This window comes from Ptychodera flava, chromosome 1 (assembly GCF_041260155.1).
Source record: "Ptychodera flava strain L36383 chromosome 1, AS_Pfla_20210202, whole genome shotgun sequence".
Classification (NCBI taxonomy): domain Eukaryota; kingdom Metazoa; phylum Hemichordata; class Enteropneusta; family Ptychoderidae; genus Ptychodera; species Ptychodera flava.
Genome location: NC_091928.1, coordinates 62,641,798 through 62,668,458, shown reverse-complemented (window position 1 = coordinate 62,668,458; position 26,661 = coordinate 62,641,798). Strand labels below are relative to the sequence as shown.

Below are 26,661 nucleotides of genomic sequence, written 5' to 3'. Positions count from 1 at the left end.
CATCTAGTTTATTACAAGTTGTCTTTATTTTGAACACAAATATGATTAAAAGACATTTCAGGTGATTTACCACGTTGACCAGTTTTAGGTCATAGTTGAAAAGGTCATTATAAGGTCATCCATGTGACAGGTCAGGCACAGCTGATTTTGGTTTGACCTCTGACCCTAACTCATCATTTGCCATGACTTGTGTACACTTTGTCAAATCTCACTATGCACATTCTTTGCATTGTCATAGTGTTTGTATCAGGATTTCTACATACATTAAGGTAGTACATTAAGGTAGTATACGCCTCAAAAGTGACAATCTCACACTTTTGCTCAAATTTTCCTAAATAAAACTTTCAACCATTCTCTTACCAAATGAACAATAAAAATCGGGGATCACCGAGCAAAGTTTGGAATAGCGAAACAAATCATCCAACATTTTACAATATTTGAAATTCAAAATGGCCACCATTCCTGTGTTAACTCTATGGGGGAAATTTAGTTTTGGATTTTCGCAAAACTAAGGTTGTTAAAGTTTTTCTTTCAAGAGCTTTAAAATGAGCCCCCACAAGTGGTAGATCAGAAAAGAATTGTAGAAATTTCAGAGTCTGAAAATCTGTCCCAGAGGTGTCTTCTACCTTAAAGCTTTGCAAACTATTTGATTATTGAAATGGTAATTCATTCTGGACTACATGATGCATGTGATAAATTTGAATTGAGCCGTCTTACTCAATGCAATGACCTAAATCTATAACATTGTAACATTACAGCAAAATGAGCCAAATATATGTGTCCTGAAATAATCTTGTAACCCTTTCACCACCATGGTTTGGCCCAAACCTATTGTTATCAATGCTGAGTATGGACCTATTCACAGGGATTTAGGGGTGACCAGCTTTAATGCTGAAAATTAATCTGCGGGTTTCAAACCCAGGGTTTCAAACTCCTGCTGGTGTGTTGGTTTTTGATCTTCTATGAAGCATATATATTGTATCCATTACACTGATATGTGATGAATGAAATCAAAATTCCTAAATTTGAACTGATATGTGACAAATGTACATGTACTCTTAATTCCTAACTTAGAATTGCAATGTCATGTTTGTACTTTTTGAATTGCAATGTCATGTTTGTACTTTTTGAATTGCAATGTCATGTTTGCACTTTTTGAATTGCAATGTCATGTTTGTACTTTTTGAATTGCAATGTCATGTTTGTACTTTTTGAATTGCAATGTCATGTTTGTACTTTTTGAATTGCAATGTCATGTTTGTACTGTTTGAATTGCAATGTCATGTTTGTACTTTTTGAATTGCAATGTCATGCTTGTACTTTTTGAAGGAATCATTGTAAATAATATCAATCATGTCTTTCTTGATACAGTTTTGAAAATAACATTACTGAGATATTCATCAAATATTCTACAGACAGTATTATTATTATATTATACAGACAGTATTACAGTATTATTAATACTGACAGTATTATTAATGGGGAGGCTTGTTTTTAAACTATTTGATTTTGTAATTTTCAGTGTTTCAGGATCTGTGTGAAGATATTTCACAGACTTAGTATTATCACACTGTCCACTCCATTCATAAACTGAACTTAGTAGCAATAGAACAATGTCAATTTCAAATCCACTCCTTCCCATCAATGACATTTCAAACATGAGAATTATTCAAATCTTGAAGAGTTAATTCAGCAGTTTTGTTTTTGTCTGTTGGCACATTACTCACCTGTGTCTTTGGGACGACATTAACAATTACATGTGTACTATTTTACTTGTGGTATATTTTGTGGTCTGAACGATGTACAATTGAATCGCTTAATTTGACACTAGCCTGCCTGGTCTGGTGTGTAGACTGCTGGGTCTGGTGTGTAGACTGCTGGGTCTGGTGTGTAGACTGCTGGGTCTGGTGTGTAGACTGCTGGGTCTGGTTTGTACTTTACACATTAATTGCAGCAGTACTGGTATATCTTGCAGTCATCAAATGTATGTCGCAACAAAGTCTACTAAACTGAATCACTATAAACTCCTTGAATGAAAGAACTTTACTGTTTGAATATATTGGGAATTTGAGACAGTCCCTTACCAAATATTCATATTTTGTTTAAAACTCTGTGGATTCAATTTGCCTACAATTATACAGTAACATTTACGAATTCTGATGACATAATTTGTTTAACCACTTCTAATGACATAATTTGTTTACCACTTCTGATGACATAATTTGTTTATCACTTCTGATGACATAATTTGTTTACCACTTCTGATGACATTTGTTTACCACTTCTGATGATATAATTTGTTTACCACTTCGGATGACATAATTTATTTACCACTTCTGATGACATTTGTTTACCTATTCTGATGGCATCATTTATTTACCATTTCTAATGACATTTGTTTACCAATTCTGATGACATAATTTGTTTATCACTTCTGATGACATAATTTGTTTACCACTTCTGATGACATTTGTTTACCACTTCTGATTACATCATTTATTTACCACTTCTGATGAAATAATGTTTACTTGTTAGCAGCAGCTTGATACTCTGCAAACAATTCTTCATTTTCTTGAATCCATTTTTCTGCTGTGTTTTCCCTCAGCCAATCAGAAGTCTTCACTTGGTTTTGAAACAAAGTCACCAGGTCATCCAAATTATCTGAGAGAAAAAATCAACAGCTTGAGAATTACTTGAGAATTACCATGGAAATCAAAAATTCTGAGTATTCTCTCAATCTGTCATACAAACAAAGTTCTCTCCATATGGTTTTCTGTATTTTTTGAATTAATTGTCATTTACTCATTCATACCTGAATCTTTGCCAGGAACAGCGCCCTCTATGAGACTTCCAAGACCGGCAGCACTTCCAGCCACTACATTTTCAAAACCACCAGAACAGAGTCCATCCAAACCTTTAAAAGCCTCAAATTCATCTCCACAGATTTCCTTCTTAATTTCCTCTATTACCTTTCCCATTCTTTCAAGGGCTGTAAGGAAAGTCAAATACAAATTAAATAATTAATGCTGAAGAAAAGATTTCGACAAAAATCCATCTACTGTAGTGCCCTTTGAGTGCCAAAGTCAATTTTTGTCCACTGTAAACAATATAACTCAGACAATTTTTTTTCCAAATCGAGACAATTTTTTAATGTTTTTTCCAAAATTTTGTTTAAAAATTGTAGTCAGTGATGAGTAATGTCAATTTGGTCAAAAATTATCACAAAAATTCAGCAAAATAGGTAAATGTTGCACTAGAATTTTGGTGGGAAAAATTACAGCACTTGATGGATTAACTGTATTATTAAACCGAGTCTGCTTTTATTGTCTTTCTTCTGTAAATTATTTTTCTAATTACCTGTTTCTATGACATTAATTGGATGAGCAAAGACAATCCGGAACCATCCCGGTTCACCACAGTCAAATCTGCTCCCAGCACTGATTCCAACACCAGCCTTTTCAAATCTACGTTCTAGAGATAATTCTTCTTCAAAACTTGGTTGTGGAAGATACTGTACATAAAAGATAATAAATGTCATAGTACATCAGTAATTGTGAATAATAAAAATTTTCATGCACTAAAACAGTCCTGGCCATCTGTCTATCTATCTTGGAACATGCATACCAAGTTTTAAAGCAATCTGACAAGCAGTTTCTCAGCATAGATTTTTTGACCAAAAATGGAAAAAGTTGCCCCAAAAATAAAAATATGAAAATAACACTACAATTCAAACAAACCTGACTAATGTAAACCATAGGATCATGCACACCAACTTTCTTTAATTCTAAGTAATGTGACTAGCAGTTTAAGAGTACAAGATTTTCCAAAACTTGCCTTAAAAATTCAAATATGAAAATTTTACCATTCTCTGAACAAATCAGACTGAGGTTAACCCTAAGATAATGCATATCAACTTTCAAAGCAATAGAGCAAGCAACTTGGGAGAAGAGTTTTTGATCAAAAGTGGGGAAAATTGTCCTAAAAATACAATTATGAAAATTTCACCAGAATCAGGACACATCTGACTAAATTACTTAAAGGAACCTGCATACAAATTTCAATCAAATCTGGCATGTGGTTACAGAATTTTAGCAATTTACAGGATTTTGCCTTTTTGTGCCTCATTTGCATATTTTTGAAAATACCCATAACATGTTTATTTGCATGATTCACAACTCCATCCCTGGATGGAGAGTGTGTAACAATGGTTGTGAAATATTGAGATGACGCCGTTTTTTAGTTTTGATGTGAAAGGACATACATAAATATATATACAGACACTACCACCAACCACATTAGCTCTCTTGGTAATATATAAAACTACCAAGTGCGAGCTAAAAAACCATGTTGTGATGGTAACACATGAGAGTACAATTGAGAGTTCAAGCAATGTTATGTAACACTATATCAAGACATTCAATGGACATTTTTGAAGTGATGAAAGGTCAGTGGTCGGTTGAATATTAATGATGGAGGTCAGTGTTTGGTTGAATGATGGAGGTGAGAGTCCATGTTTGGTTGAATGTTGGAGGTGAGGGTTGATGATTGGTTGAATGTTGGTGATCATGATCAGTGATTGGTTGAATATTTGTGATAGTGATCAGTGATTGGTTGAATGTTTGTGATAGTGATCAGTGATTGGTTGAATGTTTGTGATAGTGATCAGTGATTGGTTGAATGTTTGTGATAGTGATCAGTGATTGGTTGAATGTTTGTGATAGTGATCAGTGATTGGTTGAATGTTTGTGATTGGATCAGCGATTGATAAGTTCAAACTTACAGGCTGTGAAACTAAAGATATTTGAACAAAAACATATTCTGCTACACAACTTTATTGTACCGCTCAGCATACAAAGAATTGATCGTCTCATGGAATTAAATTGACAATCAGTGTGCAACAATCATTGTGAAATACCTCAGCCGTCTGTATGTTTTACAGCTGAAACATGGTATGAACTGAAATTATTCTACTGATGTGCAGCGTCCTTGGAAGGTTATATCTGATTGGTTGATTGTCAGTATTCACACCAACTTAGGGAGTCTATTTGTATTATTCTATTGTAATGGTAAGATAATGCCACCAAATTGGATAACAGCTTCCAAGATGCTGCATATCAGCCCAAATTATTTAACTGTTTTCTCAGGAAATACAAAACAATCATTACTGTGAGAAGAGTTATGTAGAATTCTTACCAATCTAAAATCTGCCCATATAAACAGACCAGCAGATCGGTGTAAATGTGGAATGCCCAACTTGGTCAACCCATCTGAAATACACTGATGTGACTCCCTAAGTCGTTGATGATTTGTTGGAAAGAAGACATTGTTAATCCATTCTGGAAAGAAAGAGGATTATGGAACTCTGAAGATTATACAAATCCACCATGTACAACAGTTCAATGGCTTGAGTACAAGTGACATTGGTTTTTGTATCAAAGGGGCTGGCATAGGAACAATTCTTTTACTTCAAACAATGTACATTAACTCGTCATTATCTGCCTGGGGAATTCATTCATTTAATCTTAAAATAACCATGTGATGTCTAGTTCTGTTCTACAAAAACAATATTCTGTTTTCATTTTGGATGTCCAACTTTGACCTTTGAACAATGCACTGAAAACACATGTTCAAGGAAACTCCCGCAACCAAATGATTCAGAAATGTTAAAATTTTTTATTTGTCCATCATCCAACAAGCCAATGCCAAATTTTACAGGATGAGGTACCCAGAACCCACTACCCAATGGAGCAATGAGGAGTAAAGTGCCACGCTCGTTAAGGGCATAACACCGTGCTGGAGTCTCGAACTCGCCATCCTCTGACAGTTAGTCAGTTACTCTGGACTTATCGGGTCTCGAACTCACCACCTCAGATAGTGAGTCCGGTGCCTTAACAATCACTGCCCCAGGGTGCCTCCTTTATCAGTAAAAGTAGTCAGATTTGTAATTACTTTCACCGACACCATCCCAGGTAGTAGGGCTTGTTATTATTATGCTTGCATGCTCATTAGTGCGACAATGTATCCACATTCTAGTACCTGCCTAAATTCAAAATTAAAGACAGCAAAACCATAACTTACCATGATCTGATATGAATTCTGCCAATAAATTTTGTGTGTGAGATGAAACAACATTGAAATATGCCAGATAATCCACTGCTTCATGTAATTTAGAATTCTTACTGTGTAGAACACCACAACGAAAACCAGCAAGACCAAAGTCCTAGAAAATAAAATACAGACCAAATTCCAGGAAAAAATCAAATATGATACCCACAGTGTATCTGTCAGCTGGTGTGAGACGACACCAGGAATGGTTTACTAGGAATATGTTATGTCATCAATATTAAAAATATTTTCAAGAAATTGAATTTTAGATACATGGACATCTGTTACCATGGCAACTTAATCAATCATTATCAATCTTGGAATAAATTGAACAATTTCATCAATATTTTTAAAGCCTTGTTAGCTGTATCAATTTGTATTTTGTTTACCAAAGATATATCATTCAATTTTCAGAGAGATGTTTTTGATTCCCATAACTTACTGATAATGTTACTCCTTCAACCCTTGAGTACTTGATTGTGTTGGACAAACATGACTTACAAAATGAAAATGATTAAATTGTTAAAATCTTTCTTTGGATTATAAATCTAAGAGTGAACTAGTTCCTTGAAACTGGCTGTCTTTGAATTGTACAATGTGGCAGCTAGGTCCTTGTGGAACAGGCTATCCCTGGATTATACATCTAATAGTAAACACTTACCTTGCTGAAGCCCCAAATCAAATGAGTTCTCTGTGGATCTGGTAAATCATGCAGATTTAATACACTGGTAAAACTATTATCTGGCTTGAATATTGTTCCCATGTAAATCTCATCTATCACAACATGCAGTGAATTTCTACAATCAGAAAAAAAAACAAAGAAAAACCAGATATGAACTGAAAATGCTCACGTGTTTCATTATTATTGCAGTTATGTGTAAATTTGAACCTTTGGCACATGTTTGCAACTTCATTGAAAGTATTATGATCAACATAATGAACAATATTCACCGCCGATTAACTCTAAAAGATCATGAAGTATACAAATACGTAATTAGCTAGAATAAAAATACCTTCTTTGACTGCTGTCATTGTACCACCACTTTATATAGCAAGTGTAATTACCTTTAGCCAAGTCCTTCAAGCCATATATGCCAAACTGTGAAAGCTCATTAGATATGCAAATTATAATTTAGCTGACATGAAAATGTGAAATGACTTTCAATATTGTTTCAACCTGGTATAATCATCAATGTACACAGCCAACTTTGATCAAGTAAATCCCAGTATATATCCCTAATTAGAAAAGATCATTGAAAATGCAAATTAGGATTGGCTGAAGGAAAAATGCTTAATGACTCTCAATAATGTTGTATCATAGCATCTTTAATGTATATAGCAAGTTTCATCAACTTTGGTTCAGTCAATACAGATATATATTCCTAATTAGCAAAGTTCATTAAATATGTAAATTAGGAATTGGCTGAAGTAAAAATGCTTAATGATTTTCAATAATGTTGTATCATAGTATCTCCAATACATGTAGCAAGTTTTGTCAACTTTGGTGAAGTCAATTCAGATATATATCTCTAATTAGGAAAGTTCATTAAATATGCAAATTAGGAATTGGCTGAAGAGAAAATGCTTAATGACTTTCAATAATATTGTATTATAGTGTCTTTAATGTACATAGCAAGTTTCATCAATTTTGATCAAGTCAATTCAGATATATATGCCTAATTATGAAAATTCATTTAATATGCAAATTAGGAATTGGCCGAAGTAAAAATGTCTTTTGACTTTCAATACTGTTATATCACAGTATCTTTGATGTATACAGCAAGTTTCAACCACTACAATCAAGTTAATTCAGATATATATCCCTAATTAGGAAAGTTCATTAAATATGCAAATTCGGAATTGGCTGAAGTAAAACTGCTAAATGACTTTCAATAATGTTGTATCATAGTATCTTTAATGTATATAGCAAGTTTCATCAATTTTGGTCCAGTCACTTCAGATATATATCCCTAATTAGCAAAGTTCATTAAATATGCAAATTCGGAATTGGCTGAAGAGAAAATGCTTAACGACTTTCAAGAATGTTGAATCATGGTAGCTTCAATACATGTAGCAAGTTTCATCAACTTTAGTCCAGTCAATTCAAATATATATCCCTAATTAGGAAAGTTCATTAAATATGCAAATTAGGAATTGGCTGAAGAGAAAATGCTAAATGACTTTCAATAATATTGTATCATAGTATCTTCAATACATGTAGCAAGTTTGGTCAATTTTGATCGTGTCAACTCAGATATATATCCCTAATTAGGAAAGTTCATTAAATATGCAAATTAGCAACTATCTTTCATGTCACCCCTTAATGATTCCCACTGCTGATATATCTTGGTGTGATCAACATTTGTAGCAAATCTCATCAAATTGTGTGCAGTTGTTTTTAATGTATATCTGTTTTTTCTAAAATCATTAATTATGCAAATGAGCAAAAAGTATGCAAGCCACACCCACCAAAAACTAATCAGTTCTTGCCATTTGCTAACTGAATCTATGTACCAGATTTGATTCTGATCTGATGAGCCGTTTTTGAGATATCGGACCAACAGACAGACAGACAGACAGACAGACAGACAGACAGACATCGCTGCGACATATGCTCACGTGTGTGAACACGTGAGCAAAAAAGTCAGTCAAGTCACGTTCCTTGATGTGGATCCCCAATCATGTGTTCACCCAGCTACTGACATTATAAACTTTTCTATTCTGTTGAATTCTAGATTTGATGAAGTAATTGTCTTTCTGTTTTTTCTCATTGGGAATATTCCTAGACTTTAAGTCCATAATGAGTAGTTTCTACCTTGTGGTGATGATAAAACATTATGGTACATGTATATGTACAAAACTTTCCTTCAATTTAAAACATTACTCACAGTTTTTGTACAATTAAGGTAGAATGTGCCTCAGGTACAGCTACTTTGACTCAAACTTCAACTGACAATTCTCTTCTAATCTACCACTTGTGGGGGCTCATTTTGAAGCCCTTCAAGTAAGAAAGCTTTCATCAACTTAGATTTTTGAAAATTAAAATTCTAATTTACTCCATACAGTTAACACAGGGATGGTGGCCATTTTGAATTTTAAATATCCGTCAATCTTGGGTTATTTGTTTCTACAGTACCAAAATTTGCATGATGACCCCCGATTTTTATTCTTGATTTTGAAAGTGAATGGTTGAAATATTCCTTGAGGGAAATTTTGGCAAATGTTTGCCTTTAACTTTGAGGCACATACTACCTTAATTAAAAAAAACCCCAAAATTTAAACTATGAATTGTGGGATTGCTTTTACTGAGCTAAGAAGATCTCACAAGTGACGTGAAACAAAACATAGCGTCAATGACACCTTGCTCACATCTGATTTGATGTGGCAGGCCAGAGTGAGTGTAGTACATAATTTAGTTTCAATGGACCTAACTTGCAGTCATCATCATGCCAGTGCATTTGAACAAATTTTGATGCATTGTCCATCAAATGCCAAGGTGAAGTACCAGTATGTAATGGTTGAAAACTGTTGCAATGGACACACAAATATACAATACCATGCAGCCTGGTACATCAAAATTAGTGATATAGTCTACCATACCAAGGTAAAGTGTCCTCCTTTGATATTGTATTACATGGGATAATGTAAACAATATTTGGTAATTCATCAAGCAGTAATATTTAAGAAAACAACTTATTATTGGCTTGTAGGTCTTTGCTTGTGTTTCTGCACAAATCATCACCAATATGTAAAATTCTGACTTGCACTTATTGAGATTTTCACCAAGTTTACACTTTTGATTTTAATTAGCATACTTTTGGTAAATGATAACTTAATCCAAACAAACTTCCGTTCACAGTTGAGTATGCATTTATACACTAAACAGATAAAACTACTGTACTAGAAAAATAGCAGATAAAAAACACTGGTGTTAGGAGATCAAACAACACATGTTTCGTGTTTGACCCTCCATCAGTGAATAAAAACACTGGGTGTCAAGAGCTATAAGCATGGACGAATACACTAAACACCAACAACCATTAGAGAACCAAAAAGAAAAAAGACAACAAGGAGTACACAGAAACTAAAACATATGGACACATTAAAACGAGGCAAGGATGGAGAGCCAATCAAGGGCCAGTCCAAGAAAAAGCATAAAACTGGGCATTGATAGCAGCTGGTACCAAAGTGTTTTTCTTGAAAATAAATGACTGCTCCTTGATGTGGCAAATGATATCTCCTTGTATCAACACCAAAGCTGTCACAATCATGAGTGTTTTCTTTCAATGGCTTTGTGGTGTTTGGTCAGTGTTACATTTTGAAAACAATCGCATTAAAAGTTTCAAAAATGCTGAATATCACAAATGTTACACACAGACAATTTATTTATTCCAATTTATTTATGTAATATAACAATTGATTAATACCTGTGTGCAAAATGAAGACAATCCATGATGACTTCTGCTGGATAAATATCTCCTAATGGATTATGTGGATTTATCAAAAATAATCCACGAACATTTATCCCCTGTAATGGATAATAATAATAACAGACAAATAACAAATATATTAAGATGGATTTTGATTGAGTGATTGCCATTAGAATATTTTCATTGGACATCCAAATACCTACCGGTAGTTGAAGTTCTCTCATTAAGGGAACAGTAAATGGATACACCATCTAAACTGTAACAGTGTAAAGGCAACATCATCTGCAGAATACCTTGACAGATGAATTGCGGTAGTATGCACCTAAAAAGTAAAAGACTTATGCTCAAACTTTCCTACAAATATCTTTCAACCATTCTCTTTCAAAATCAAGAATAAAATTTGGGGATCCCTGTGCAAATTTTGGTACTAGAGAAACAAATTACCCAAGATTTATCGGTATTTGAAATTCAAAATGTCCGCCATCCCTGTGTTAACTCTATAGAAAAAAATAAAATTTCTGATTTTTGAAAAACTAAGACAGTGAAAATTTTTCTTACTCCGAGAGCTTTAAAATGAGCCCCAACAAGTGGTAGATCAGAAACGAATTGTAAAAGTTTGAGAGTCTGAATATCTCCACCGGGGAGCATTCTTGTGACCTTCAAACAAACCTAAAAGCCCAAATAGCTGCAAATGTGTAACAAAATGCTCTCAACATATCCACAGTTTTCCAAGAGTTTTCTTTGAATAAGAGACCCATTAGAGACTAAAAAGTGTAGAACACCATCATAAGTGTCGAACGTGGCGTGTAAATTCAAATGTTTTAACATTAATTTAAATTTCCCGCCATGTTCAAAAACTAATCCTATGACAGAGAAAATAAAGATTACAAAAGCAAAAGGATTGCCATTCAATGTTGTGAAATCAAGTAAATGGCATCATTCTGTTTCTGGAATGATCAAGATGTGTATGTGCAGGAAATACTGTGTTTTTGTACTTTTCCATGGGATGCCATTTTATGAGTGCAGCACCCGTTTATTATTCAGCCTGTTAAAATGTGTAGCCATGGTCCAAATCAGTAAGCAGTGATACTTCAATACACATTCTTCAGTTAGCACATTTACAGGAACCAACTTTGGTTTGAAAATAAAATGAAAATAATGGATTAAAACACTTCATAACACAAAATCCATTATCAATTCAGCAGTTTTATAAAACAAAGATGAGTATTTTACCTGCAAATTGACATTTAGATGTACTTCTCTGTGTTGGAATATTTCATTCATGATTATTCAACCATAATAATTCACCTACAAACTCAAATCCTGTGTGACAACAAAGATCATGGGGCTCAAGACTTGCAATTTATTTCCCACAGACATGAGTCAATTCCTGCTCAGAGGCACAAATTCTGTTGACAAGTGCTAGATTGATTTAAGGGTAGGGTGCACCTCAGGGACAGATATTTGGACTCCAAAATTTTTCCAATTTTTTTCTGATCTACCACTTGCGGGGATTCATTTTGAAGCCCGTTGAGTAAGAAAAACTATAACAGTCTTAATTTTTTGAAAATCCAAATTTTTATTTTTTTCATAGAGTTAACACAGTTATGGTTGCCATTTTTAATTTCAAATATCGATAAAGCTTTGGTAATTTGTTTCTCTTGTACCAAAATTTGCACGCTGTTTTTCTTGATTTTGAATGTGAATGGTTGAAAAATTTCTTGAGGAAAATTTGAGCAAAAGTTTAAATCTTTCACTTTCAAGGCACGTATTACCATAAGCATGAGTACTGATTACATGAAAATTTACAAGTCCATTGAAATTCTGAACTGGTAATAGAGATTAATAGAATCTCACACACCAAGGACCTGGGATCAGATTTCTCACACGAGTTGGGGATATTTTGTCTCACACGAGCCGCAGGCGAGTGTGAGACAAAATATCCCCAACTCGTGTGAGAAATCTGATCCCAGGTCCTTGGTGTGTGAGATTCTTTTTCTCACATGACCACAAAATGCATTAAATTCATATTGGACACGTACAATATTATCAAAAATTGTGACAACTCTGTTGTCTGCCACTGTACTTTGACCTGCTTACTTTGTAGTTCTAGTCCGTGTGTTACTCGTTGTGCCATTGGATAACATTTTGCGCGTGGAACAAAACAGACTGTTTATCATCCAATCAGAGCTCGTGTAATATTTACTGCAGAGTGTGGGACGGTTTCTGAGAGTGTGGGATCGATTTTTCCCACACTGTCGATCCCGCACTCCCGGCGGCCAGGAATGTGAGAAACTGCCCTCAGTGGTGTTCAGTAGATCACAAGTCCATTTTACTGATTTAAAGTCTGCCTACTACAGCCATGATTACAGGTCTGACAAAATCAGCAAATCAAACACATGATCCAAACCAGAAACAATAAAAAATAGCGTCAATGACACTGTAGCTCCCATCCTGGACTATTTAGTGTTTGTTCTCTGGTCAGATATTTGAACATGTGTGAAAGGGATTAAGTGCATGAAGTGAAAATACTTAAATGTAATGTACTGGAGACAGTGAAATATGTTTAATGTATTTATTCAGAATATAAATGGAAAAAAACAGAATTAGATATATCGAATACTGTGATACAACAATTAACTCAACAAGTCATTTACAATGACATAGTCCCCACTTGTAATAGGAGTATTAGTCTTGATGGGGCAGGAAAATGTGGTCATTAAGAAGTATCACTTGAGTGTATATGTTGAGATCTATGGGCACATAGGTCTATGTCGTTGTTCCCAATTTGAAACACATGAGGCATGTCTAAGTTATGGTTCTAAATCGGGAAAAAAGATCAGACCTCTAGCAGTATTGGCCAGCCAAGAAATACATATGCGCATTATAAATGACGTACAAGATGTGACATCTTAAGGTCTAATATCCTATCAAAATTGGAGGGTATAGAACTTGTGGTTACTGAGATATGCATATATATGTATAATCAAGGTCAAAGGTCATCGAGGTCACATGACATATCCCTATATGCCAAAAATCAGATCTCTAGCTCTATTCGCTTGCCCAGAATTAGATGTGTACATAATTAATGAGGTAAAGCGTGTGTTGTCATAAGGTCTCCCATCCTACTAAATACAAAGGACATAGCACTTGTGGTTACTTCTTTATTGACATAAACATATATTTTAGGTAAAAGGTCATCGAGGTCACATGACATTTGGTCAAAAAATTTCTCTCCTATAGTTATCCCTATATACCAAAAATCAGACATCCAGCTCTATTGGCTTGCTCAGAATGAGATATGTGCATAATTGTTGAGGTACAGTATGTGGTGTCATACGGTGTCCCATCATACCAAATATGAAGGGTGTAGCACTTGTGGTTACTGAGTTATGGACAAATATGTATATTTGAGGTCAATGGTCACCGAGGTCACATGACATTTTGTCAAAAAAATTGTATTGCTAAGTTATCCCTATATACCAAAAATCAGACCTCTGGCTCTATTGGCTCGCTCAAAATTATACAAGTGCATAATTAATAAGGTACAACATGTGGCGTCATAAGGTGTCCCATCATACCATACATGAAGGCTGTAGCACTTGTGGTTACTGAGTTATGGACAAATATGTATATTTAAGGTCAAAGGTCACCGAGGTCACGTGACATTTTGTCAAAAAAATTGTATTGCTAAGTTATCCCTATATACCAAAAATCAGACCTCTAGCTCTCTTGGCTCGCTCAAAATTAGATATGCGCATAATAAATGAAGTACAATATGTGGCGTCATAAGGTGTCCATCATACCATACATGAAGGCTGTAGCACTTGTGGTTACTGAGTTATGGACAAATATGTATATTTGAGGTCAATGGTCACCGAGGTCACGTGACATTTGTCAAAAAAATTTCTCTCCTATAGTTATCCCTATATACCAAAAATCAGACCTCTAGCTCTATTGGCTCGCTCAAAATTAGATATGTGCATAATTAATGAGGTACAATATGTGGCGTCATAAAGGTGTCCCATCATACCATATATGAAGGGTGGTAGCACTCCTGGTTATAGAGTTATGGACAAATATGTATATTTGAGATCAAAGGTCATCAAGGTCACATGACATTTTGTCAAAATATCCGAGATGTCTGCGTGAACGGATGGACTCACGGATGGACGAACAGACGGACATGACCCAATCTATAAGCCCACTGGACTTCATCCATGGGGACTAAAAATTGTGTCACTGCATCCTTTTTGCAATATGAATACGATGAGAAACTAAATTTTTATTTTTCGTGGCCTTATACATGGGAGTCTATGGAGATCTGCCTAATACATGGGAGTCTATGGACGTGTAAACTAAAAATATGCAAATTTCACCACGATTTGCCCAAATTTGGCAAAGGTCATTCCTATGCACTTCCATACCAAGTTTCAAATCAATCGGACTTGTGGTTTCAGAGAAGAAGATTTTTTGACCAAAAATGGGAGAAAATTACAAAAAAATTCATGAAAAATAGCAAGTCCAAGAAACTGACCCAAGATGTGCACAATCATTTCATGTCAGCCCAAAGTACTTTTACATGCCAATTTTTCATGTAATCTGCTCAGTGGTTATTGAGTTTTTTCAATTTTGACTGTTTTTACATTTTTTCACTTAATTTGCATATTTTTGGCAATGACAACTTCATTTGAACAAAATCTCATCTACAGCCCATCATCAATGTACACACCAAATATCAAGATGAAATGTACAGCGGTCTTGGAGTTTTGATGTTGACGGACAGACATACAGACATACAGACATACAGACACACAGACAGACAGACATACAGACATACATACATACAGACATTTCCCTAGCCTATAAGAATAGCTTCCATTGCCATATATACATATGGCTATGGGAGCTAAAAATGCATGAATCAAACAAACAATGATTCTGAATTGTGTTGGAAATCATAATCATGGCATATTTTATCATCCATTGTCACTGTTTTCAATCTCATCCATTGGTTGTCAGATGTGATGTTACTGAGATCATCAGTGTTTCCATATATTTGCATCGCATTGCAACATGTACAGTCATACCTCGTCTCTGGCTTTCCTCAATGCAGTTTCTAATCTATCAACTGTTAATTGAAAAGGCCTTTTCTCACCAGCATCAAAATTGACCTGAATGAAACAGATAAGGTAAACATGATTAAATATAAAATCTAGTTGAATCAAATAAGTAGTGAGTGTATGTATCATGATATCTCATAGGACACTCATAATTATATCATTCCAGTTTATTGATGGCCCAAATACAGCAATCTGTTTGGGATGTGAAAAGAACTATGGTATATTGGCAAGAGTACAAATCCTTTTTTGACATTCCATGTCAGAATTTCAACATATTGTTATGATATAATAGCAATAAATCACACCCAGCAACGGTATACCACTCAGTTTTGACCAGTTCACTTCATATATGCACTCACTATCGCTCGTGCATATATGTCGTGAACTGGTGAAAATCTTGAGTACACTGTCGCTGAGTGTACTTTATTTCTTACACATACCACAATGTCAATGAAATTTTCAAAATATATTATTCCTGTCTTTCCTTGTCCATATTAGAAATTTCATAAATATTTGACTCGTAGACAATGTTATATATGACTCAAAGATGCTCAGTTAAAGGCAAAGATGTTGATCCCAGTGTATCAGGGTAACACTGGTAAATGGCTGATTTGTTGATTGCATGGCATTATAAGTACAACTACTTAAAGCCCAACATATTGATCACGAGGGATTGTGGCAGGACCACTTAAAGGGACAACTTTGATATCAGCTTTATCTAGAAGCAAGCTGATTATCATGATAAAAAATTCAATGGAAAAAAAAGAACTGACGCCATGCAATTTATACACACTGTCAACAAGTACCGGTATTAATGTGAGAACCAGGGATTGAATGCTGCCCCTTTAAAAGCTAATGGTTTGATCCTCTTTGAAGAAAGGTTGAATTCACTTTAGAAATGATTGTTGCAGTGTTGCAGTCTGGTGTTTTTAATTGAAGCTGAATTCACAGTCAAAGTAATTCTGCACTCAAAGTCACCTTTCACTGTCAAATTTTAGTTTGAAATGGACTTCCATAGATGGAAGTAGGGAAGGATTATGGACTTCCATAGATGGAAGTAGGGAAGGATTATGGACTTCCATAGATGGAAGTAGGGAGGGATTATGGACTTCCATAGATGGAAGTAGGGAGGGATTATGGACTTCCATAGATGGAAGTAGGGAGGGATTATGGACTTCCACAGATGGAAGTAGGGAAGGATTATGTTATGGACTTCCATAGATGGAAGTAGGGAAGGATTATGGACTTCCATAGATGGAAGTAGGGAGGGATTATGGACTTCCATAGATGGAAGTAGGGAAGGATTATGGACTTCCATAGATGGAAGTAGGGAGGGATTATGGACTTCCATAGATGGAAGTAGGGAAGGATTATGGACTTCCATAGATGGAAGTAGGGAAGGATTATGGTCACTTTGATTTAATTCTCCACTTGACACTCTCACAGAACATCACATTATGCTATATAACTAAATATGCATTGTTTTATATTGTAGGAATTCTAATGGATTTATCAGTATACGATAATAGTTTTGATTAAATGGTGATGGGCATCCCTATGTGTATATCAATATGGTTGATTTACTTTACACTCAGTCCATTGCTGGCCTGTGAGAGTGTCAGTAGACGCTTTCTTGGGACAGATCTATGAAACCTGGTACTGTGGTTGCAGCTATTATAAGTCAGATAGTGGATGAACTCTGATTGTAAGAATTACCTGGCTTTGTAGATATGCATACACTGGTTTGACCTCACCCACTCTGGTCATATCTGCAGTTAAACCAACATTGATTCCTCCATAACACGGTGCAGGTATTAGAAAACCATCTGTAATAAAATACAGCAAAATAAAACTGTTTGAACAAATTCAACTGTTTGAACATGGTGTTTCATTTTCAGATCTGTATTTCTTCTCTCATTACATGAGTTTAAATCATGAGAAGTACAGTATTTGATTGTTCACGAATTCAAAGAAATACACATCTCCATTGCAATAAGTCTACAGCTTAATGGGCAAATTGTCACGAATCTGAATATCTGGCTGTTTTGACGAATCATTTTGTCTTTTGCTACTGGTAGACAAGGCACAAATCAACACTGCCACAAAGCAATCGTTGTTAAAGTTTGTCTTGTCAAACATAGCTGTGTTTCTTTTGCCTGGCTTTGATACATCAATCTAGCTCTAAAGATATAATGCTGTCATGGTAACAGCTAATGATAAAAAAGGTGCCATGGCAACAACAATCACATGACTTGATTAATCTTATGTTTATAGTGAGGGCTCCCTCTTATCGGTTTATAATTTTCCATACGATCAACTCTTGCTACTGCTAATTTGCTGCAGGAAGTGTTCCTGCAAACAATAAATGATTGAAGGTCTCTACATTTGATATCTGTACTCAAAGTGCCAACTGCCTTAAACAAAGGGATATAGTCATCGGAACTGCCCTCAAAGGTCGTATGGGACCCATACAATCCACAGCAACAATGTATCCAAGGCACAATGGTGATTGATGACAGTTAAAACATGTCTGTCATAATCTATCATCGTATACTTTAAATTTTGCAGCTATGATGATGAGATGCATCTTGATATCGTGCACGAAATACATTGTTTGTAAACAAGAAACTTGCACAGGCGCTGTTCCGACGATTATATCCCTTTAAATCTGTACAAACAATTGGCAAAAAAGATTTGAAATTTCTTGTTGACCGATACTGCTATATTGGGCTTTTTAAACTATAGTAAAGTTTTAATATTTCATCGTACTTTATACAAGGAATTCATGGAGAAATACTTTAAACTGTAACACAGCATTTACAATGTCAGGACTAGCTGTGACATAATGGGTCACAACATTTTGGATCCTTAACACTGTATGAGATAGAAATGATAATATTCCCATTGTGGGATCTAGTAATACTCACCTCCTGGATCACAAATTATATATGTCAATGTTGTTATAACGCTCTCAGCTCCATTAAGTATGGATATCTAGTAAATAAACACATATGTCAATGTCATTAATGCTCTCAGCTCCATTAAATATGGATATCTGGTAAATAAACACATGTCAATGTCATTAATGCTCTCAGCTCCATTCAATATGGATATCTGGTAAATAAACACATGTCAATGTCATTAATGCTCTCAGCTCCATTAAGTATGGATATCTGGTAAATAAACACATGTCAATGTCATTAATGCTCTCAGCTCCATTCAATATGGATATCTGGTAAATAAACACATGTCAATGTCATTAATGCTCTCAGCTCCATTCAATATGGATATCTGGTAAATAAACACATGTCAATGTCATTAATGCTCTCAGCTCCATTAAGTATGGATATCTGGTAAATAAACACATATGTCAATGTCATTAATGCTCTCAGCTCCATTCAATATGGATATCTGGTAAATAAACACATATGTCAATGTCATTAATGCTCTCAGCTCCATTAAATATGGATATCTGGTAAATAAACACATGTGTCAATGTCATTAATGCTCTCAGCTCCATTAAGTATGGATATCTGGTAAATAAACACATAAGCCAATGTCAAAGCCAAATACCGATATCTCTGAGTTTCAGATTAGTCTGCTTGATGTGCTAAATACGTTCAAACTTGATAAAACTAAATGTATTTTAATGGGAGATTTTAATATAGATGCCAGAACACATACAACTAATGTTAATTCCTATTTTACATCTCTTGAATGCCTTGGTTTTCACCAGTTGATTTCTACACCTACCAGAGTGACCAGCTCATCTGAAACATTAATTGACCATATCTACACTAATATTATACAGTATCCAATTCATGCCGGTACTTTAATTACAGATATTTCTGACCATTTTCCAGTTTTTATTGTCATAGAAAATATGACAACAATTAATCTCTCAAAACAGTATAAAGTCTCATATAGAAATTACAAATTCTACAATTCTACTCGCTTCTGTGAAGATCTAACTCATGCTCCGTGGGATCGAGTTTATAACTGTAAGGATGCAAATGAAGCATATAATAATTTTCAGAGTGTTTTCGATGAGTTGTACAGTAGACATGCTCCCATTAATGTACAAATTCGCAGTACAAAGAAAAACCGGAAACCATGGGTCACTAATGCAATTAAAAAATCAATTAATACAAAACACAAATTGTATAGTAAAGTGCTCAAATCAAACTTTGATGTCATTGTTGTTGATAGATATAAGAAATTTAGAAATGTGTTGTCTACTGTTCTCAGGAAAGCTAAACAAATGTATTACAACAGCATTTTTACGGAAAACAAGGGTAATACCAATGTAATTTGGAAAACTATCAAGCAAGTCCTCGGAAGTCATGAGGAAAAGGCTAAAAATACCTTGCCAGACAGCCTACGAGTACTGACAAATGGAGTGCATAATACATTGTCAGCAAAACCTGACATAGTAAATGCATTCAATAATTATTTCGTCAACATTGGACCTGACCTTGCCAACAACATCGATTCTCCTCATAAAAACTTTAATAGTTACCTCACTGAACCCACAACACATTCCTTTTTTATGTCCTCCACTACACAATCTGAAGTTCATAACATCATCTGCACCCTGAATCCAAAAAAGCATGTGGCCATGACAAAATGCCAGCCAGACTTATAATTGATGGGGCAGCTATAATATCAAAACCCTTGGCATATATATTCAATCTTTCATTTCAGACTGGAATTTTCCCCCAATCTCTAAAAATAGCCAAAGTCACACCAATCTTTAAAAAAGGCACAAAAGATGATCCAGGAAATTATAGACCTATATCAGTATTGCCCCTGTTAAGTAAGATTCTAGAAAAAATTGTCAATGCACGCTTAATTCAGTACATAGAAAAAAAAATATTTATATGAGCATCAATACGGATTTCGTCATAAATACAGCACAAAACTTTCAATTGTAAATCTAATCAATTATCTTATCAAACAACTTGATAATGGCAAAGTAACACTCGGTATTTTCCCTGACTTCTCTAAAGCTTTGATACAATCAATCATGAAATTCTTCTTTCTAAGCTTTCTCACTATGGTATTCGAGGTCTTCCTTTACTTTGGTTTAGAAATTACTTACACAATAGATCCCAACTAGTCTCTGTCAATAATAATGCCTCATCATTCCTTAATGTTACATGTGGAGTACCACAAGGATCTGTCCTTGGACCTACCCTATTCTTACTATTTATCAATGACATTGCCCGTTCCTCCACATACTTCAATTTTAGATTGTTTGCTGACGATACCAATCTATTTCATACTTTCCCTGCTAACCAAGTTAATATAAATTTAAATACTGTCGACATTCACCTCAATACTGTAGTGGACTGGTGCAGGGCTAACAAACTTACTGTAAACTACCTCAAAACAAATTACATTGTCTTCAGAAATCATACAAACACATTTTCTTGAATGGTACTCTACACATCAATAATACAGTTATCAATGAGGTTGAAGTGACATCATTTGTAGGTATTCACATGGACAGACATCTTAAATGGTCAAAGCACATTAAAATGATTAATTCTACTATCAGAAAAAAGGTTGGCATCCTTTTCAAATTGAGACAGTTTTTACCACGCAATATCCTTATTCTTCTATACAAAACTTTCATCCTACCACACATCACTTATGGTCTTGAAGTTTGGGTTCAACATATTCCTCACATCTCAATAGTATCTTTCTTTCGCAAAAAATGGCAGTCAGAGCTATAACTTTCAGTGACTTCACAGCAAACTCAGCTACTCTTTTCAAACAACTTAATATTCTCGATATATACAAATTACATAAATTACATATCAGTACATTCATGTATGATCTTATAAATAATAACTTGCCACACAGTCTTACAACATACTGTCAGTTGCCTTCTCATTGCTACAGTACTCGTCATAAAATTAATGGTAACCTTTATGTCCCAAGTGTCAACACTTCCTTGGGTAAATTCTCGATATCATATACAGGCTGCATCTATTGGAATACATTACCTAAACAAATTAAAACAAAAACCACTAGAAGTTCGTTCAGACACTCCCTTTCAAGTCTCCTCATACACGGTTAGTGTTTTACATGACGAAGAGTTATATTCAACTTTACAAATATGTATATCATAGATATATAAATATATATATTTCACTATACATTTTGTTTTTTGGTTTGTTTTGTTTTGTTTTTTTTTTTATTTTACATATTTTCTACTTATTCGTAATGTATTTTATGTAGTTGTTCTTATTTAGTTAGTTAGTTACTTAGCACTTTCAAGTCTACTTTTACACGATTGTTTTTTGTTTTTTTAAGTGATGAAGAGTTATATTCAACTTTACATATATGTATATCATATTTAAATATATATATATTTTATATACGTTTTTTTTTCTCTCTTATCGTTTTCTTTTTTACGCATTTCTACTTACTCGTAATGTATCTATTTAGTTATATATTTATTTATGTAGTTGTTCTTTTATTCACTTAGTTACTTTGTTACAATTAGGTTACTTTGCAATCCCACTACTTTCATGTACACTACCCTCGATATACTTCAGTTTTCTTTTTTCTTCTTCGTTTCCTTGCTTTAACATCAAATGGCTTTGGGAACGGACTAGACTAGCATTTGCTATTTTCCGTTTCCATTTACCCTTTATCACAGCACAACTCAGATGTACATTCATCATTGAATTGTAATATTATTATGATTAAGGGTAATAAAGATTATTATTATTATTATTATTATTATCATCATTATAATGCTCTCAGTCTCAGCTCCATTAAGTATGGATATCTGGTAAATAAACACATGTCAATGTCATTAATGCTCTAAGCTCCATTCAATATGGATATCTAGTAAATAAACACATAGCAGAGCTGGCTACTGGTTCTTTATTCACACTATTCATGAGAGTTAATATGCACATCTAAAAATCAACTAATGTCCCCTTTTTCAAATGAAATAGACACAGTCCCTTTATATATGCATGGTATGGTACTATAACATCTATCTCCACGTCTTTGCTCTTTGTTGCCTGTCTATGCATGCATTGATGAAATATAAAATATGTTTGATGAATGTAAATGTTATTTGTATATAAATACCACTGAATAAATAAAACACCCAATACAAAGTAAATAACGGTGAAAATGATTACATTACCAAAATTTTTTGTTAGAATACAGCCATTATATGATGGAGTACGTCTGTTGTTAGAATACAGCCACATACTGTGCCACAGTGCAATGATTGTTATACATGACCATTTCATAATGGAAAGAAAATTAGGGCAAGAAATATTGTATTACTCTGCTATGGCGATGGTTAGAGTACAGAATTACCGGTATTTACATGGTTTCAATGCTCAGAAGACCTTGTGACATCTCAAAACATTTATTTTTTTCTCATGACATGAAAATGCTTTGTTAGTTATACATGGTTATATAAGTTTCAAATAATCTTATCACTCAGCTTTGATGTTTCTTTTACTCTTGGATTGACCTTTGACCTTGCTTTTTCTCCGGTCAGCCTCACGCCTATCAATTTTATCCACAACATTTATTTTTATATGAATCATTGATTTGTTGTGATCAGCTGACATAGAGATACTAACATGTTCAGCACTGACAGGTTTCGATGATTTGGTCTTCATTGTCAAGTAATCTGCCACAGCTTGCCGAAGTTTCAGAGTTCCTCTGTTATCACAGTACTGTAACATCCAACTTTCAATGACGTGATGCTTGGGATCTTCTAGCTGTACAGTGAGTTGGACATAAGCAATAGAAATGTGTTATAGTTGTACAGGAGGGACTGTGGTACTCGTTTGAAATGTAACCTAGTGCCTGTAGAATAACTTGGTGTTTATTCTGGTTGATAGAGGGCAGTATTGTAACAGCTAAGATTCCTCCATATGTACAGTATATAGCACCCATTCAGATTGTCATGGATAGTTGATGATGGACTAAGGTCACCTCATTTATAATGTCTTTGTTTATAAGAATTTGGAATTGATCATTGAATCTTGGGTGCATGGAGAGAAGTAAAAGATAGAGAGAAAATTTACAAGGGAGAGATTGCTAGCAATTACCTTACATTTTTTGCTAGGTGAATGACAGTGTAGAATTGTGGAGTAAGGAGTGCATGGTTAACCAACGCCAAAACAAGTGTCAAATATTGCAACATGCACAAGTATGTGCAACCCCTTTTTTCTGACCATCTCCTCCCCAAGATCTAATGGTACATCCCAGTAGAGATGCAATCAGTGCAGCTATCTGTTTGCCTTTCATCAGATTTTAATGGTGTCACATATTTGTTTCTCAGATATTCTTGTTCAAATCCTGATACAGCCTAGCCAACTATGACATGCTTTTACAGTAATGTCACTGCCTCAGTGAGGGAACAAGTTCACTGGCAGATTGAAAGTGTGGAAGGTATCAAAATATGCATAAACCAAATGTGAGCCAAACATAATATTTTGAAGTTTGTTACCTTTTCTTTGATAATGTCATCACATAGGTGATTTTCGCTCAGTGAAAGACGTATAAATCCCTGAAAATGAAGCAAGAAAACCATTTGAATAGTTTTTAATTTATTAAAATGACAGCTTAATACATTTGTCAGCTCATTTCCTTAGGTTCTTAAGGAATCTAAAAAATTGATAAACTTAATTGAACAGGTCAATAACTGTAAATAAATCAACAAAAAAACTTGGTGGTATACTCAGAAATTAAAGTCATGCTCTCTTCAGTGATGCAATCATAAAAAGACTTAACTTCTTGCTTTACTTAAAAAAAAATCAAGAATGACACACCAGTTTCCATCTCTCCAACAAAATTTCAAAAGTACGTAGAAAGCGCAGGAGACCTGTTCTTGTGTGTGTTGGTGTGTGTGGCCAGAGACCTATCACATGTAGAGCTGCTACCTCTGCATTGCAGGGCTGTAGTTATTTGGCTAGCGCCCTCCTCCCCCCAACCCAACCCCCCTCCCGCCATACACTGCCATGCAGAGCTAGTGTCGTACCACTACCAGCATCGTCCGCTCGCACGGCTCGTTAGCCAGACAGGAGTCTTCCACTAAGGGAGCCGTCATTATTTACGGCCTGGGGGGGGGGGGTCGGAGGAATTGCTTTCGAAACTCCAAAATTTCGAGTAACCCCCCCCCCCCTGCCAACCATGATGTGTTTGAGTAACCTCCCTCTCTGCTACAGAAAATTTGAGTGACCCTCCCCCCCAAAATTGGGAAAGTTAAATATCTATACAGTAAAATGGATTGCTGCTGCGACACGCCCTGTACAGACCCTGATTAAACCCTGTGGTATACCGGTAGGTCTTTGTCGGAAGGAGGTTCCAATTGCTGTGGCAGGGGCTGATGTACAGGTCTGTATCCAGTGCTCTGGTGACATGCAGTTATTCTGTAGGATTTTTTAAAGAGGGGGAAGATGTGGTGCGAAAGCACCACAAGAGACCGCATAAGTGGTCGCGGGGGAGATCAGGAGGGGGGTGCCCCTCTCCTGCCATTGGAGCTTTTGAAAAATAGAGGTTAAAATGGTGTTATTTGGTGGCACTTGGGGAGTATTTTTTTCGTATAAAAAACTCAAAGGAAAATAAATCTGAGACAGTATTCCAAAACTTATATTTCAGTTCACTGATTTCAACTATATTTTTTGAAACCGAAAAAATAGCGACAGACATATATTTATTCACATTTATTATTTATTATTATTTTCCTGCAATAAAAGATGGGTTTGTTGTCAAGGCATTCAACTGGTTTTAAACTTTATAGCATCAGAATAAGCTTGCTTTACACATTTTCCCCTATCGGTAACCTATACAATGTAGAATATAGAAAGCAGACGTTTCTCATTAATGATCAGGCAAGTATATCAATCTTTAATCAAGAAATACTGAAAAATGTACTCAGTACTAGCCTCTAACATAAGGCTTGCCACGTCGAATAGCTGATCATTCTCGTCTGAAGATCACAATAACGTGAAACACATAGTGTAATGAGATTTTAGTTTCTACTTGAAACCATCTGTATTATGATATATATATATATATATATATATATATATATATATATATATATATATATTATGTGTGTGTGTGTGTATATATATATATATATATATATATATATATATATATATATATATATATATATATATATATATATATATATATTATGTGTGTGTGTGTGTACACAAATACCGGGTATGAATATACATATCTTTACTATTATTGTTGTATTAATTCGTAACTCCACTAAATGCTTCAATACATCAATGTCAACAAAATTGAGTAGCCCCCCCCCCCTTTCGTGTTCTCCACTTTTGAGCAACTCCCCCCCCCCCTTTTAGCTTTCGATTTTTTGAGTGACCCCCCTCAGATTCCTCCGACCCCCCAGGCCATAAATAATGACGGCTCCCTAACTACGGGAAGCATCCAGCTGCCCGAACAGCAAGCCTTGGCAAGCGAAGACGCACTACCAGTAGACAGATCTAGCATTAAAACGGCTAAGCAGTAATTTGATTGTACGTAGTATCTACAAGTTTATACTAATTGTTTCAAACTTATCGTATGAAACTTTTCTGTTTATAAGGAATAATGACAAACAACATTCCGATAAATTAAAGAAAGACTGATAAATGATTTCAAGTCTAATAACAGTAAATATTTACTTTTGGATTTGTCTCACGATCGTATGGTCTTCTTTCACAGTCTGACGCTCTGTCGATCTCTGGTTGTGGCTTGTTCAGAAATCGCTGACGACAACGTTCCGAGAGGATATCTGACACTTCCGATGTGTTTTCCATTGCCATTCTTTAACAGGTGAACAGTAATGTGAAAAAAACAAGTAAAGTATGTACGCTGAGAGGCAGGGCAGCCACGCATACACACATCTCCTGCATGAACAGCCTGACAACCTGACCTGTAGCTGTTTGTTAAACGTTGTCTAATTGGTCTACTGTGACCTCACCCTTATGTTAATGAAA

General features: G+C 34.9%; 1 protein-coding gene across 2 annotated transcripts; it reads right to left on the bottom strand.

The window, feature by feature from the left end:
* Positions 1 to 2: 2 nt before the first annotated feature.
* LOC139142628 (1-aminocyclopropane-1-carboxylate synthase-like protein 1) lies at positions 3 to 26,612 on the bottom strand. Of its 2 annotated transcripts, XR_011554431.1 has the most exons (14): positions 26,347 to 26,612; positions 24,156 to 24,215; positions 23,281 to 23,421; positions 18,586 to 18,652; positions 17,375 to 17,484; positions 15,626 to 15,709; positions 10,533 to 10,633; positions 6,767 to 6,902; positions 6,079 to 6,220; positions 5,194 to 5,336; positions 3,358 to 3,511; positions 2,813 to 2,989; positions 2,335 to 2,661; positions 3 to 2,258 (listed from the first exon to the last, which is right to left on the bottom strand). XR_011554431.1 is itself a non-coding variant. In XM_070712676.1 (13 exons), exons 1-13 carry the CDS (start codon positions 26,485 to 26,487, stop codon positions 2,525 to 2,527), a joined length of 1,593 nt encoding a protein of 530 aa, XP_070568777.1. In that variant the 5' UTR covers positions 26,488 to 26,612; the 3' UTR covers positions 3 to 2,524. The 2 variants fall into 2 exon arrangements, 1 of the variants encoding a protein (XP_070568777.1); XM_070712676.1 differs by having other exon boundaries at positions 3 to 2,661.
* Positions 26,613 to 26,661: the final 49 nt, after the last annotated feature.

What these genes read in the sequence shown, in the direction of transcription:
- LOC139142628 (XM_070712676.1), bottom strand. Translation starts at nt 26,487, where the DNA reads ATGGCAATGGAAAACACATCGGAAGTGTCAGATATCCTCTCGGAACGT. An exon ending in ATGACATTATCAAAGAAAAG is followed by an intron (nt 23,422 to 24,155) that starts GTAACAAACTTC and finishes CTCACTGTACAG; the next exon opens with CTAGAAGATCCCAAGCATCA. An exon ending in AGAATTCATATCAGATCATG is followed by an intron (nt 5,337 to 6,078) that starts GTAAGTTATGGT and finishes CTTTCTTTCCAG; the next exon opens with AATGGATTAACAATGTCTTC.